This window comes from Trametes versicolor (assembly GCF_000271585.1).
Source record: "Trametes versicolor FP-101664 SS1 unplaced genomic scaffold TRAVEscaffold_16, whole genome shotgun sequence".
NCBI classification, from domain to species: domain Eukaryota; kingdom Fungi; phylum Basidiomycota; class Agaricomycetes; order Polyporales; family Polyporaceae; genus Trametes; species Trametes versicolor.
In genome coordinates this window covers 563,261-579,234 of record NW_007360336.1, presented here as the reverse complement: position 1 = coordinate 579,234, position 15,974 = coordinate 563,261, and the positions used below count along the sequence as shown (strand labels likewise).

At 55.0% G+C, this 15,974-nt stretch overlaps 5 protein-coding genes across 5 annotated transcripts; 4 read left to right on the top strand and 1 right to left on the bottom strand.

Moving 5' to 3' along the window:
- Positions 1-2,717: 2,717 nt before the first annotated feature.
- On the top strand, positions 2,718-2,957 carry TRAVEDRAFT_107250 (uncharacterized protein; the record flags this gene model as incomplete). The annotated part of the gene is made up of 1 exon (XM_008047211.1): positions 2,718-2,957. A coding segment is annotated over one exon (240 nt), but the record flags the coding sequence as incomplete, so codon positions are not given.
- A 126-nt stretch (positions 2,958-3,083) lies between these two features.
- TRAVEDRAFT_106412 (uncharacterized protein) lies at positions 3,084-3,863 on the top strand (the record flags this gene model as incomplete). The annotated part of the gene is made up of 2 exons (XM_008047210.1): positions 3,084-3,283; positions 3,362-3,863. Coding segments are annotated over 2 exons (702 nt in total), but the record flags the coding sequence as incomplete, so codon positions are not given.
- Positions 3,864-6,454: 2,591 nt separating this feature from the next.
- On the top strand, positions 6,455-6,823 carry TRAVEDRAFT_54291 (uncharacterized protein; the record flags this gene model as incomplete). Its single annotated transcript, XM_008047209.1, has 1 exon — positions 6,455-6,823. One exon carries the CDS (start codon positions 6,455-6,457, stop codon positions 6,821-6,823), a length of 369 nt encoding a protein of 122 aa, XP_008045400.1.
- A 627-nt stretch (positions 6,824-7,450) lies between these two features.
- On the bottom strand, positions 7,451-9,099 carry TRAVEDRAFT_75610 (uncharacterized protein; the record flags this gene model as incomplete). The annotated part of the gene is made up of 5 exons (XM_008047208.1): positions 7,451-8,047; positions 8,083-8,139; positions 8,193-8,399; positions 8,460-8,804; positions 8,926-9,099. The coding sequence occupies 5 exons, from the start codon at positions 9,097-9,099 to the stop codon at positions 7,451-7,453; spliced, it is 1,380 nt and encodes a 459-aa protein (XP_008045399.1).
- Positions 9,100-9,807: 708 nt separating this feature from the next.
- Positions 9,808-11,675, top strand: TRAVEDRAFT_54289 (uncharacterized protein; the record flags this gene model as incomplete). The annotated part of the gene is made up of 11 exons (XM_008047207.1): positions 9,808-9,930; positions 9,989-10,171; positions 10,301-10,327; positions 10,390-10,575; positions 10,633-10,892; positions 10,950-11,026; positions 11,090-11,160; positions 11,214-11,228; positions 11,293-11,355; positions 11,422-11,535; positions 11,589-11,675. The coding sequence occupies 11 exons, from the start codon at positions 9,808-9,810 to the stop codon at positions 11,673-11,675; spliced, it is 1,206 nt and encodes a 401-aa protein (XP_008045398.1).
- Positions 11,676-15,974: the final 4,299 nt, after the last annotated feature.

Genomic DNA, 15,974 nt, shown 5'->3' with positions numbered 1-15,974 from the left:
GGCTGCGTAAGGGCTGCGAGTGCCTGTCTTCTAGACCCCGTATTAAACACACCTGAGGTATGTCAAGTGACGTGTCTTCCTTGCTGTAGACCCCGTATTAAACACACCCTGAGTGGTGCGTCAAGTGACGTGTCTGTTCCGGCTCTGGACCCCGTATTAAACACACCCTGAGTGGCGTGTCAAGTGACGTGTCTGCTGTGGACCCCGTGTCAATGTGCCCTACGGTGGCGTGTCGAGTGACGTGTCGTGCTTCTGTCTTCGTACCAGTAGTTGTCGTAAAGTTCCGGTGAACCCCAACTAGTCTGGCAGCTTCAGTGTTCTCGTGTGCGTGTCTTCTTCGTCTGAGGTCAGTAGCTGTCGTAAAACTCCCGGCTGGAGCCCAACTATCCTGACGAGTCCTGTCCTGTGTGTGTGCGTCTCCTGTGTTCTCGTGGCACCAGTAGTTGTTGCAAGGTTTTGGTAAACCTCAACTAATCTGATGGCTTCTGGCTGTCCGTGGGTGCGAGTGCGAGGGTCAGCAGTTGTCGGAAGGTTCCAGCGAACCCCAACTGATCTGACTGAGTGGCGTGGGTGCTAGTAGTTGACTGAAGGTTCCAGATGAACCCCAACTAATCTAGCCTGGCGGCTGGGTGTGATGGTGGGTTGTGGTGGTGAGGGGAGTGGTGAAGAGAGTGGTGAAGTGGTGGTGGGGATACTAAAGTGTGGGTGGGTCACTTTAGGAAGATTCCGAGAATGAATGCTTGCTTCGGATCCCCTTCCTCAGCCCAGTATTTATACCTGGAGCCAAGGGGCGCGGGAATCCTAAATTGTACCTTACAAAGCAGGTCTGTAGTACGACTAATCCATGTCCAGAATATTCTCCCTTATTCTCCTACTTTCCCTTCATTCCTAGTCCTTTCCTTCTCCTTTATCCATCCTGAGCCTGAGCCTGTCAGGGATTTCCAGAACATTCTAAGAACCTTCCCCACATATTCTTGATGTTTCCCGGGAGTTCTGAATGGTTTCCAGGGGATTCTTGAAGGGGAACACTGAGTATTCCAGTGGTTTCCACAATATTCCGCAATGTTCCACAACATTCCATGGGTTTCCGGCATGTTCTCCTCCTGTCTCCTTGGAATATCCTGGTGTTCCCTGGCTCTCTGATGCTAGGCTGTCATGTGCACATTGTCTGGAACCTTCTAGAACCTTCTGGCAATTTCTGCACCTTTGTCAGCTGAAGTAGTCTAGCATGTTCTCCATGACTGCAGATGATCCTGTGTTGATGGCTGGGTTCCTCCTGTTCCTGAAGTTTCCGGCACCTTCCGGAACTGTCTCCTGACCTCTGGGCTAGTCCTAAGCATTCTGGTGTCTGCTAGGTTGGTCTCTGGTCCTAGGTCTGTCTGGTGAGGGTGCTCCTATTGCTGGCATACCCTGGACTGTTCCGGTAGGCCCATGTGCCAAACCAGTTTGGTGCATGACAGCGGGTGTTGCTCAATCTGCACATACCAGCGACGATATATGAATGATTCTTCTTTACAAACAAAACGAACGCATACCTACCGCATCTATGATCTGCGGTTCGTATATGCATAAGATTTAAGTTTCGAGGCCATGAGGGCGGTCCCAGAGCGTAGAAGTCGGTGACCCAGCACATCGCGGTTGGTGCTCGTCTGACGCTGTTTTAAGGCACAGGCGTTGGCTCAACTATCCAAGAGACGCACCGGGGAGGCGATTCACTCACCCTGAGGCTGACGTAGATACTATGTGCGCGGATATGTCGCTTTCTGTGGGCAAGCGGTGTTAGGAATACTCATACTCGTCGTAGTGGCCATCCAGACGGCCTACTGCACCCACATGTATGACGGCTTATCCAGGGATTGTTGACTGTTAGACGACGTACCAGATGGCGATGTCCGCTACATTGTCGTATCTGACATCTTGTGATACTCCTCGAAGAGAGTGCAGGTCTCAATTGCCGTGCCAGGAGAGGCCGAGGAGGGTGAGACGGCGGGATACGTGGCTGTAGAGAGAGGCACTCGAAGAACGGGCGATGGACATGTCGAGCCAGAGGGAAGGAGAGCTCCAAGAGAAGGTGGGCTGGGTACAGCAGTAAGAGGTTAACTACAGTATTTTAGCGCCAGATGGAAAACTACGGCCAGGTGAAATGCCGCCCCGGGCTCTCTTCTGACAAACACGTGTCTGCGCGCTCACGCACACATCTACATATCGCATGCAGGCCTCTAGGATGACAACCTATACCTAATGTACATACACTCAGAAAACCCTCCAAGTGCCTTTAAGTAGCTTTCCCGGGAATGTTTACTATGTAACTTTTGTTCCAAAGGGTCCAAAAGGTGCGCGCACATATAGCTGCGCTTACATGGATCATATAGAGGGCATGAGAACAATAAATGCGCCCAAAATACTGCGTGGACTGGATCGCGAGGAAAGCAGTCGGGCGCGAGAGCGAGACAGTCACGTGATATCAGACGCGATTTCGCGCGCGCGCGCATCGCGTCGCTTTCGACTGCTTCTCTATGGGCCGCCACACTCTCACCTTGGTGCAGCGGAAGCGCAAAGCTTCCGAAGCACACAAGTCACGCATACAATCTGCTTTGAAGTCGTACTATGCTGAACATCCTCCCAATTCTCACTCGGACTCGCATGCCTTGAGCCACCTCCGGAGCTCTACCTCAATCGCGCAAGAACACGGTGTCAGTGCCACCACACTATGGTGACGCGAGCACGGCGGACGCTCCGTTCATGATGCACACGTTTCGGCACAGCTCCTGACAGCTGCGGAGGAAAGTCTTCTGGTGCAGCTCTGCAAGACCCTCGCCCTGCGTTTCCTCCCGCTTTCGCACAAGCTCCTTCAAGATAAGGCAAATGCTCTCTTAGCAGTACATGCTGGAGATTCTGCTCGGCAGGTTGGCAAGGGGTGGTCAGATCGATTCATAGTACGGCACAGCGGTGAGATTGCCATGTACTGGAGCTCCAGTTTGAAAAATACACGCGGGCTTGCGCTGAACCCGACCAATGTCCGTGAATATTTTGAGGTACTTGCGGATATTGACCGTGAGCATCATATCAAGCCAGAGTTTAAGTATGCCATGGACGAAAGTCCCATCTTACTCGGCACCGAGCTGACCACCTGTGTCATTGGACCTGCCGGCCAGAAGCTGCAGCACAAACTGCAAGATGGCGGCAGGGAGAGTGTCTCCTTTGTCGTCACAATATGCGCCGATGGATCTGTGCCTTTCCCTCCGACGGTCATTTTCTCGGGCCAGAATTATCTGAAGCGATGGTCATCTCACAATCGCCTGGATGCAGCGTAAGAACTTTGTGCAAGGTCTACATGGGTTTATTGACAGGTTATGCATAGCATCGCTCTCTCGCCCACTGGATACACTAACGACAACCTGTCGCTGGAATGGATGCATAGATTTGAGGCGTTGACATGTCCTACGGGGAACCAGGCCTCGGAATGGCGGGAGCTTGCGATTGAAAACCACGGCAGTCACCTCACCTTACCATTCCTCGACTATGCAACATCACACCGTATCGAGGTCGTTGGCTACATCCCAAACTCGACTCACGTTCTGCAAGGGCTGGATGTTGCATGTTTTGGTGCCTTCAAGACATACTATTCACGGACGATTGCCTCCTATCAACGGTGCACCGGGTGCAGCATCACTAAAGACACGTTTCTCGAGCTCATCAAGGAACCTTTTGAACGAGCATTCACCCAATCCACAATCCTTGCTGCATTCCGCACGACAGGCCTTGAACCAATCAATCCCGCTGCGATCAAGCCCACACAACTTGCGCCTAGCGAGGAGCATTCTGCGCCAACAGCATTCCCACTTGAGCTACCTGCCCCAGTCAGTGCAATGCTTCCACTTCTGCATGCGGTCCAGTCTGGTGCAATGGCAGGGGCGCAAGATATTCAGGTACATTTTCTGCTCCTGTCACAAACATTTAAGCCAATTTTTCCTGCAGTCTGCTGCTCTCGAGACTGCAAAGTGTCTCCGCAATTCCTCCGCGGCCTTCGTCATCGGGCCATCCGAGCAGGTTGATTCCATGTCAACGCTTTCCCCACCAACCATCCTACATGCACCACCTCCCCCGTCCTCGACCCAACGTCTACTCCGCTCTGACCCCGCGGCTCTGGCAGATGTAGATGCGCTTGAGCTCGAGCTCGCGCAATGCCATGCCGCATTGCAGGAGTCAGAGCAGCGCAATCGGGCTTCTCAAGAGATCATCGACGCCCAGAACTGTACCATTGCTCTCCAAGCCGCCGGGTTCCAGGCCCAGCAACAGAAGCTAGCCGCCAAGGAGACCAAGAAGCAGTCTCGCCGGGACAAATTGCTTGCTACGAAGGTCGGGTGTCACCTATCCGGCGAGGAGTTTCGAGCGGCCGTGAGAGCGGATGACGAGGAACGCGCAGAGGCAGCAAAGAAGCGCTCGAAGGCCCGGGACACGCGGACGACTCTCGCGCAGCTGCGCAAAGCTAGGCGTACATGGCGGGAGAGGGAGCGAGAGAAGCGCAAGGCGAAGCATGAGGCGGCATTAGAGGGGTGGCGCAAGGCGTGCGCGGAGTGCCGCGAGACCAAGACGAAGAAGCCGAAGAGGCCCCTGATGCCGAAGAAGGCTTCGACATCCCCGCGCTATAGGTCGCCGGCAGTAGACGAGGAGGAGAAGGAGAATGAGGGTGAAGGATCGGACGAACTCGATGATGGTGCCGTGACAGACAATGATTGATGGATTTCTGGCTCTGCCTAGATACAACCCCCCCTCAGTTTGTTTGGGACAGTACATTTTGTATCTTTACTGTATATATTAGCTGCTCTCGTAGTGTCGCTGCGCGTACAAAGGTGTTGAATGTCGATTTTCTGTGGCGATCTCGGCGCCTCGTCACGGCGCCTGTCACATTCCATATGGCCGTGAACCCGCAAACCGGGTCGCCCTTTGCGAACTCTTCTACTACTCCCAGTCTACCTCGGTTCCCCCAAACAAGCATGCACCCCCGAAACCCTACCGGTCTCTCTACCCGAACACCACAAAATCTCAACATCGCGCGCCCAATTTTTTCCGGAACGCGGCGTGCGAAAAAGTTGTTTCATCTGGTAGAGAAATACTGTAGTAGTCAGCCTGAGCGAGCACGTCCTGCGGAGGGCATGAAAGGCGAGCATGCAGAGTGTCTGCGGAGCGGCGCAGACGTAGGACGGACAACTCCGACTCGAGCGGACCCGAGGCCCGCGTGGCTTTGTTTGGTCCATAAACAACGCGTGCGCGCCTAATGCGCTCGAGTCGCGAACGCACACGCGTCGACCACCCTTATAATGCGCCTCTCTCAGTACTCAGCACTCACCCCTACAAAGACCGAGTTATATAGCCGCTGCCAGTGGCGGGCCATTCTCACAGGACCTTCCCTGCCCTTACACGCGAACCTTATAGACCCGGGAGTGCCCGGATGCTATACATATAATCCTCCTCACTTATCGTTTAGGTCCGCCATCCTGGCTCCTCTGTCTCGCTCTCCCCTCATCTTCGGCCTCAAATGCCTATTATTGATCCCATGACTACAGTGCTGCAGATAACGGAGCTCGCAGCTGCTGCCACTCTCATACCGGGCCTAAACCTTGTCCTCTTGGCAATGATGAGTGCACTTCCGAGGACAAGGTAAGCACATTCGGTCGGTGATTCAAACTTCTCTTGTAGTAACAAACAAATTTTTATAGAGTATCACAGATACTCATGATGACTGTGGGGTTCTGTCTGAGCGCGCCGCACGCTTTGCTCGGCGATATATGAGCAACTCGAGGACGATGGCGGCAACACAGCAACGAACAAACTCAAAGACTCATATTGACGATTCATGGTGTGTCCCCGACGATATATTTGATATACTGTGTGCACAGGTCCACTGATCTTGTCCCTGGGGGCCGTTAGATACAGGCAGTTCTCCACAACGACCACAAGAAGAAAGAGCTGCCCATACCCGCCTCTCGGACGTAGCGCAGCGCACATGCGGCTCTACGTATGACGGGAACGTGCGAGCGTACTTTCTCACGCCGGTCCCTTATTCGCTGATAATCGGCCTGCTACTGTAGGTTCGGCTCTTCGCCCGCGAAAACGTCGACCTACTGGAACACATCTTCGACCAGTCTTCTCGTGTGTTAACGCAACACCGAACAGATGGGGGTTTCGGTGTCCGGGTGTGTGCTACGTCGAAGCCGCGGACTGGACATGTCGTCCGCTACCGTGCGGTCGTGAAGGCAGCTGGTAGATTGTCCGGAACACAGGTCATAGTGCCAGTTTGAGTGCATCCAGGGGGCATGTGTCGCTCCCCTGTCCACTAGGACGCAGGTTCTCGGAGACCTCACCATCTCCATCCAGATAAAGTGCGCTCCCGTATCGGTATGAAGCCTGTCTCTCGGATTTGTACTAATTGATCCCGCCTGCGTATTGTAGGATGAACACGCTCATCACAGAGCTTACCGAGGACGAGCTGTTGGTGCTCAGCGAAGCTCAGGATGACTGCCGCTTCAACAGAGACCCGGCACTTTTCCCCGGCGCCGCAACGCACGGCATCAGCCATGAGGACAACAACGGTGACTCTGACAGCTGCCCGTTCAAGTCAAGCGGCAGCGAAGACCGCCACGCTCGTGGAGTACACTCGGAGTCTCCAATTTCGAACTCTCAGGAAGCAACAGATTTGGTGTACGTCAGCACGGAAGAGTATGGTGCCGAGGAGGACGAGGCCGCGGGTGGAGTGTTTGTTTTGGTGTCGCAAAGGCGCGTATTGCGTCCGCCGTTGTTGCTGCTTCCGTACGCATCCTGAGCTAACATCTGCCTACATCCTACAGTCGGTGAAACGGTGTACTTCAGGGCTGCTTCCGTTACGGACTCCCTCCTCGTACGTTCGATTCTCGACTTGCCGCGTGCACTCGCTTCATGCTCGCAATGTAATCACGCACACACAGCACCTTCGTCCTCACCGGTCATCGGCGGTAGTATGTTCCGAACCTTCTGCGCACAGTATGTATATGTTATCTTCACAGTATGCCCTTGGCAAGAGGACGTTATTTAACCAACAACGCTAATGCTAGCGGCTCGGACGGCTCCGGCACAGACGACTTCACAGCGAATAACAAGTACTGCATGCTATGATACCCGCTCTTTCGAATCAGCGACGACGCCCGATCAGCACGCTCCGAGCGGGACTACTTGAGGATGCCACACGTCGGTCACGATGGGACGAAAGATGCAGAAGATGACTAGGCCACGAATCGACGCGGAACGGTTATTAAAAGACGGACGCTGATGGCTGTTATGTATGTAATTTTTGCGGTATAAAGGTAGAAGTACGTTGCGTGTATAGCAGGATCATCTAAAACGAAGCCATGTAACATAGGCAGAGAGCGAAAAGATGGGGTATGAGCAAGCGAAAGGAGATAGCTCGCCTTCCTTAGTCCGACCGTCGCCCGAATCCCTGCACGATGTCTACGAGCGGCCGGCGAAGCTCCTTGGTATCAAACACCTTCGAATGGTCCAGCTCCGGGTGGTAGAGCACCTCCAGTCCGTCCTTGCGCCACGCGAACTCGATCTCCGCGTCCTCCTCGCCCGTCAGGTACCGCCGCACCTCCGCCGCGTCCACGATCTGGTCCTTCCCGCTCAGCACGACCGCGACGTCCTTCCCCACAAGGTCCTCCTTCCACAGCACGTTCTCCGCCCAGAAGAAGTGCCGCGCGAGCGCGCGCGCGACGTCCGGGTCGCGGCTCGCAAAGTACCACAGCTGCCACTCGTTCGCGCGGCGCGGCGCGCGGTAGACGAAGTTGTACGCGACCGCGGGCAGGTGCAGCAGGAACGGGATCGGGTCGATGAGCAGCCACGCGGAGACGCGTGCGCACAGCGCGGGGTCGCGCATGATGTGTGCGGCGACGACCGTCCCGTACGAGTGCGCGGCGACGACGACGCGCTCGAAGCCGTGGGCGTCGAGCAGCTCGGTGAGCGCCTCGAGCATGGCCGCGCCTCGCGCGCGAGCGGCGACGACGAGATGTGCATGCTGATAGACAGGTTCTCGATGGCGATGATGCCGACGTCCGGGTCCGCGTTGACGAGGTCGGCGAAGAACAGGACGTATGGCCAGAGACCGATCTGTAGCCGTGGTTAGTCGCGGCTTCACGAGCCAGGTACGAGGCGCAGCTCACCCCAATTCCATGCAGGAACAGAATAGGATCCTTCGTCGTGGACCGATGTGGTCGCAGCCAATAGACGAGATCCGGGTGAGGTGCCTTGTTGGAGAACACGGTGAATGCGCGAGGAGGGAAGCAGGACATGCAGTGACCGGAGGTGTAGTGACGGAAGCCAGCGCGCCTCATCTGCATGGCGGTTATTGTATCTGATGTCGCGACAATCTACATGTCGTATACGTGAGTCGGTGATGCTCTTGCGACGGGAGCATTGCGGGTGCTCACAAAGTACCACACGAGAGGTCTGTGGACGGGGTCGACGGGGTCGAGCGAGGCCTTCATGCAGCGCACAGTCTGGTCCCAGCCCTCTTCGATCTTGCGCCCGAGCAGGCTCTCCATCTTCTGCAGATAGCCTTGGATTTCTTCCGCCCATTCGTCTTGGAGGCCCTCGCGGTGAGTGCCGAACAGGGCCCAGAGCAGCCATTCGATCATGTTGTCGCGCTTGATACGATCGGGTACGGAGGAGAAGAACCAGCCGGAGGCCATTTCGCTATGGCTGACGCGGGCGAAGCATTTCGCGAACAGCGCCTCTCGTTCTTCTCGCGGTGGTAGTGGTGGATAGCTTGCGGCCTGTGTGTATGCATGTCAGTGAAGCCCGAGAGTAGTAGGGAGAACGGTAATGTCTGTATGTCCGAAGGAATTGTGAGACTTACTCGCCTTCTGCAACAGTCTGGACCTAGGTAAAAAAAACGAGAAGGTAGAAGGCGCTTTCGGCGGCTGCGTAGAGGCCTAGCCATGGCGAAAAGAGTAGATGGCCTCGGTACGCGCTGTAGGAGAGGTAAGCGATGCTGAGCGGTGCAACAAGTCGGAGGCCGAGGATGGAGAGGCGGATGAAGACGTATTCGGGCAGCGAGTCGCCAATCATCTTGCGGGGGTCTTGAGCGATGCTGGCCGCGGCTGGGAGAGCTTTATTGGAGGAGAGATGTGGCTGATATTATCATCGTGGCCTCGCGAGCCGTTCCTGACCGACCTCAGCTCGCGCAGAACGTCCGGGTCAATGAGCGAGTGGCTCGACGTCCACGGCTCCCGGGCAGTGCATGGGAGCCGAAGAAGAAACGCGATCGGTCTAAGCGCCCGTGGCGGACGTGGGCACGCGTCGCTCCTTCCCTCGCTCACTCGCTCACCCTCTTGGCCTCGAGCGCTCGCCACTCTGCGAACGCTGCTCGACTGCGACCGCTGCCTCACAAGGCGCTCACGTGTTCGCGTTTCGCTTGTCCATGCTTACCGTTGACTCTTTGCTGCCAAGCGAACCGCATCGGAGCCCCCTTCAGAAATGGCCAAAATTTGAGCTTCAGAGCTTGAAAGCATCGTATCCGAGTCTTGGACTCCTGGAGATGTGTGCCTCAAACACCCCTCGCACGCGTTACCATCACATCTTCGCGCGGATCCTTTGAGAGCGCATCAACATAGCGGACCGTCCCACGAGATGTTGCTCGGAGGCACTCCCAGGCTTCTATGTACACGGGATCACGTACGGAGCCCCATGCGCACTGCTCCTGAGAGCCCGCCCACTCCACTTTGCGGCTTGATTCTCTCCCCGTGCTACTCGGACCGCTGTTACACATCTCCCCGCATGCCGCCCATAGAGCCTCTCCTCGTTCTCTTGCGGGTGGCACAGGAGGTGTCGGCAGGTATCCCCATCCCAGGCCTTAGCGCCGCCCTCAAGATAGCCCTAAATATCGCTGAGAAAGCCAAGGTATGTTTATCCATCCCTTGTCTCTGCGAACGCTCGATCACGATTGCCCCTCACTCAGGAGATCAAAGACATCCGCGATGAATGCCGATCACTCGCTGAACGAGCCGCATACTTCTCGTTAGGGGTCTACGACCAAATGAAGCAATGCGGCGGCAGCGACTCCGCACCGTCGATAGCGGCAGGGAAGCGTATCGAGCTACTGCTCTGGTACGCCGATCTTCGTCCCTTTGCGCTGTGCTTCGTCTGACGGCTCGTATCTCTGACTGCGCGATGGCATAGAGAGCCTCATGAAGCGCCGTCGCAAGATACGAGCACTGAGCTTCCTGCGGCGGCATATGGACATCGCTGAGTCTGACGGCTGAGCATACAGCTCGAGGATGCCATCAGACTGTTTGTGGTATGTTTGACGGTCGTGTGTGTCCTGAGCCTGTCATTTCACTGAACACGCCACGACTTCAGATGCAAACCGGGGTTGAGACCGAGCAAAGGTTGAATGCGCTTGCGAGTTACAAGACCCGCCTGCTGCAGCACGTCGAGGACTCCGCACGCGTGGGAGACATACTCATCGGAGAGACAAGAAGCATCCGGACTGGTGTTTTAGATCTTGCGCAGCGCATCAACGGCGGCGCGACGTTTGACGGTAGAGTGAGGTCTAGTCTCCAAAATTACTGCAATCCGTTGCACTAACAACCAGATTGCCAGTTCTGGCTCTTTGCCCAAGAAAACCTTCACCTCGTAGAACCCGTTAGCGACAAAAATCCTCTGGGGACGTTCCCGCGCCAAGCAGATGAACACGACCTTGGCCGTGTGCCTACGAAGCTACAGAGGGGACGTGTCATTCGCTACCGCGCCATTGTGAAGGCGGCCGGCGAGCTTTCCGGCTCACAGGTAATTGTTCATATGTACCCCGATGGCGACAACGGCCGCTTCGTGGAGGCCGTCAAATCGGCGAAGCAAACGTAGTAAGACCACCAGTGTTTTGCTATGCAAGTGAAGACCCCGCTAACGTTCTTCCTAAGTCATCCGTATATCTTAGCGATGCTCGGATATTCCCGTCCGGGAGACCCGGGCGAGGCTTCGTACATCGTCACAGAAGGTACGCCGACGAGTTACGAACATCATGGCGACAGAAATGGACTACTAACGTGCTCGAGCATAGACTATCATCCATTCATAAACTATCTGAGCTCCTTTCATGGAACGAAGAAGCTTCGCGTGTTCATACAGATGGTACGCATATTCGGCACACACTTTCCCTCAAGCAGCTGATGAATCCCTGCCAGACATCGGAGATGTGTGTACGTGTTTCTCAATCCAGACAGAGAAATAGTGAATGCGGAGGATCGATCGTTCTGTCGGCAGATGGCCGTCGACCACCTGGAAATGATGGAATTGCGCCAGCTGCTATGTCCGGTCACTTATTGGGTAAGCCCTACGCGCCCGGGCACATCCCTGCGGCCTACTAACTACTCTACAATCACACTTATTCAGCCTCACGCCCGTGTACAATACACGTTCAAGTTGAGTGAACTTGTGTTTGATCACCGCTATGGAGACCGCTTCAAATGGGCCCGGGATCCTCTCGTACTGGAAGAACTTCGTGGAGTGAGTACCGCCCCTCCTTCACCTGCCTTCACTCTCAGCTTGTCATGGCACAGGTGTCTGTTCCCGCTGTGCAGGCGGAAAGGGTGCGCTTGCGGAACGGTACTACCTCCCCCACTGTCCACTCAAAGCACAATTTCTGATCGTTTGTGCAGATTTTACCCCCATCGCACGTGCAAGCACAGACGTAGTCGTACGCCGTTGGTTTTCTCGAATCCTATCGGGTCTCGCCACCAGTACTCATATGCCAGAGCGCATGAGCTGGCGTCACTGGCAGGGTGCCCTGCATTGTCCTCGGTATGCGCTCGGAGCGTGGGTGGGACGTAACTACCATGATAAACACTGGTCTGTGTTGTCTGCGCAAATCGCTGGGCTCGAGGTCGCTCAAACTTTCGATCGTGTACCGCGTGTGGTTTCCTGGCAAGGTTCGCCGCCGGATGCACCCGCTGAGCCGTCTCGACAATCAGGTGGCGAAGACGAATATTACGTCGCGCAGAAGATGTAAATGTCCAAGCCGCTCGATGGCCCTGACTTGGACCAGAGCGAAATGTGCGTCGATTTCGAGTCGGGCGGCATAAGCAGGACAAGCTGGAAAAGGTGAGAGTTGCTATCGCGTCGAGCGATCACTTCTGAAGCCCTTCGCTCAGATATCAATTCAACTGTGTTTCCTTGGGCACGACCTATCTGTTCCGACAAAGGGTGCACATCTCAGACCGCGGAGACGCCGTCCTGAGACTACTGCGTTCAGCAACAAACCTCCCTGTTGTCGGGTACAACAGCATCGGTATACGTGCGTGTACTTCGTCTCTTTCTCGTTTCCGCTGCTGATACAGGCTGTCCAGCTTCGGAATATGTTTACTATACGGAGACGACCGCCGCGTCCGTTGCGGAGCAAGCGCCCCCACCGCTCTGGTTCTTCAGGCTTCAAGCCGACGACGGCGACCACCGACGGGATGCAGTCTCCGACGGCCACATACCATGCGGCTTCTGGTCCTCAGACAAGCACCCCGCGTCGATTCCGGCGGACATTGACTTTGATCCAACGCTGCGACTTGAGCGCATCGGGCGGGACAACTACTCAGCTCCGGTCTCAACTTGGACGCAGCGAATTGAGGATCTCACCTTCACCATGCAGACAAAGTACGCATCGGTGTCGCTACGAAATGTATCGTCGTGGCGCTGTACTGACACTGCGTATTTGTGGTAGGATGTACATCACCATCGTGGAGCTCAGCGAGGACGAACGCAGCGCCGCTAGGGAACTTCGGGAGAACTCTTGTCTCGGCTCTGCTTGCCGTGAGCCCAACAACGCAGATTGTTCCGCCACCTACGACGATGGCAGCGACGATGGCGCCCATCGTGACGCAGCCAGTCGCTTCGATTTCAGCGACGGCGACAGTGAGCCCGCTGCGGTTCCCTCCATATCTGCGGGTTCGGAGCCCCAGGACGTGTCGAACTCAGAGTACGATGATGCGGAAGAATATTACAGCGCAGAAGAGGACGGGGAGACAGGCTTCGGAGAGGGTTTTCGGACTTGGTGTCATAATATTGGCATGTCAAGTAGGTGCGCTCGGCCACCGCCTCACGTTCTCTCTCTCGGCTTATATTCCATAGTTACGGGGGTGACAGATCATTGCCCATCGCGGGCAAATCCCTCGCCGTATGATCCTCGAGCTCTCTAGTATCCGAGACCAACCCTCGGCTCGCTTCCGCTAGCGTAACTTTGGCGTGAATCTAGATGGATGCATAGCCCGACCCGCGTAGACTACGTCTCCCTCGCGCTCTGCCATCCTAGTGCATGCAAATGTGAGCGGAACGACTTCGCAGGGGTGGCAAATGAGTGAGAGGCGGGCTGCGCAAGGCAGTACTGACATTTTCATAGAACTTAATCAGGTTCTCGGTCGTCTGCTACTAGCGCCACTCACTCGCCTAGCATAGGGTCGCGTCCTGGCTCTCGTGTTTCTCTCCCCCTCATTACTGACCTCAAATGCAAATCATAGACTCCGTCATCACTACGCTGCAGATAGCGAAGCTCGCAACTGCCGACATTCATGTTCCGGGGCTTAACACCGCTCTCGAAAGCGCGCTTAGTATCGCGAAGAAAGCCAGAGTAAGTACGCTTGGTCGGCATCTCGGATGGTGTCGGTAGTAACAGTTTGTTTGTACAGGATATCCGGGACACTCGGGATGACTGTCGAGCTCTTTCCGAGCGCGCTGTACACTTCACGCTAGCGGTATGTGAGCAACTGAAGGGCAGCCTGGGCGGCTGCGACACCGAAACAAAGGAGCACGTCACAACGTTGTTACAGTTAGTATTACTATCGATACACTGCTGGTACTCTTCTCAAATCTCGCTCTGACTTTGCCTTATACCAGAAACTTACAGGACATTGAGAACCTTATGGATCGCCGCCTCCGAGCCGGAAAGCGAGAGCGAATTCTGTTCGCCTTCAAGCATGGAAAGATCGCGAAAGAGGTCAAGAATCTGACCGCGAAACTCGAGGATTCTTATCGTATTTTCATGGTATAGACCGAACGACCCCTTCCCTAATTAAGCCCACTGATGTCATAACTACTGTTAGATCCAAGCCGCGGTCGTCATTGATCAGAACATGAACACGCTGACCAGCGGTAACATCCGTATAATGCAGCACATCGACGACTCAGCACGTGCCGGAGATGTTGTTCTGGGAGAGACCAGAGTCATCCGCACCGACATCTCGGACCTCGCGCATCGTGTAAGGGGAAGCGCGATGTTCGACGGAAACGTAAGGACGAAATTTCATATATCGCCTCGGTATCATTCTAACAAGCAGTGGTATTAGTTTCGCGTCTTTTCCCGCGAAAACCTCGCGTTACTGGAGCCCATCGACGACTCGCACAAGTCTTGGCACGCCACCAATACGCAGCACGAAGACGAACATACCCTCGTCCGGGCGGTCGCTCAGCCTCGGACCGGGCGCGTCTTCCGCTACCGTGCCGTTGTGCAGGTCGCGGGTAACCTGACTGGAACCCGGGTAGTAGTATGCGCGTATTCCAATCGCGACATGCAGCGGTTTGTAAAATCCGTCGAATTTGCCAAGCAAACCTGGTACGCTACGATCGCTTTACCTGGGGTTGTCCGTCTCTCACCCTCATACCCACAGCCACCCTCACATTTTGGCCATGATAGGATATTCCCGTCCGGGAAGTTCAGGAGAGGCGGCGTACATCGTGACGGAAGGTGCGTAGATATACAGCGCATAATTAATGTGATTCGCCTGCATGGCTGAAGTATCTGGCGATAGATTATCTTCCGTTTGTAGAATATCTGGACTGCTTGCACGGAGCCAACAAGTTACGAGCGTTGCTGCGCATGGTGAGTAACTTCGATATCCCTGATATCTTTGTGACGCTGATAAGTTCTGTGCAGAGCGCGGCAATTTGTGTACGTACATCTTGACTGATTGGCTGATCTAGTGGACACATTTAAGTACTGAACACGTTGTGGATAGATGGCCGTTGAACACCTAGAAATAATCGAACTACGCCGAATGCTCCCTGAGTATAGATTTTGGGTACGACGGACTCGCTACTACATTCATTTGGTCTGCTGATTCACCCTCCTCTCCCGTGCTCATTCAGGGATCTACCACATTCCATACTTTTGGTTTAGCTGAACTCGTGTTCGATCACCGCCATGGCGGGCGTATCAAATGGGATGGGGATTCTCTAACACCCGAGGAGATGGCTCGGGATCCTCGCAAGGTGAGCGTCGCCACCCCCAATGTCATGTTCTCGTTCTGAGCATGTCTATACACAGGAAATAGACGTTCCAACTGCCCAGGAAAGCAGAATGCGCCTAGTAGAAGGTACTATAAATCGACCATAACTTGGACTCAAGCGCGATTATTGACTAATCCCGCTTCAGATATTTGTGCCATTGCCTGCGGGTGCCTCGACAGCATGGTACAGTGTTGGCTATCGCAGATTCTCAGCTCTGTGGCACTGTACTACTATTTCTTCGTCCCGGACCGTCTGTGGTGGCGATCTTGGGAAAGGGTCCTTGATCGCCCACGGTTTCCCCTCGGTGTGTGGCTGGGAGGCATCTCCCGCCATGAAGGTTGGACGGTTTTGCATGCTACACAAAACACCGGGTTCGAGCTCGCTACCACAGTAGAGATGCTGCCGCTTGTACTTCCCAGTCCCAATCAAAGTGAGTCTATTCCAGATACGCAGGCTATCTAACGACCTCCAGTCAGCTTACGAGAGCAGACAGCTGTGATTTTGACCAGAGGTTTAGCAGGGCTGACTGGTTCAATGTCCCGACATCGGACAATGGCGAGATGTGCGTCGATATCGATTCGAACCTGGGCGGGGTCCAGACAAGGTGGAAGAGGTGAGTATCGTGCTACTCTGAGCTACTCATTCGCATCCTGATCGTAATCTTCTGAATTTGCCCC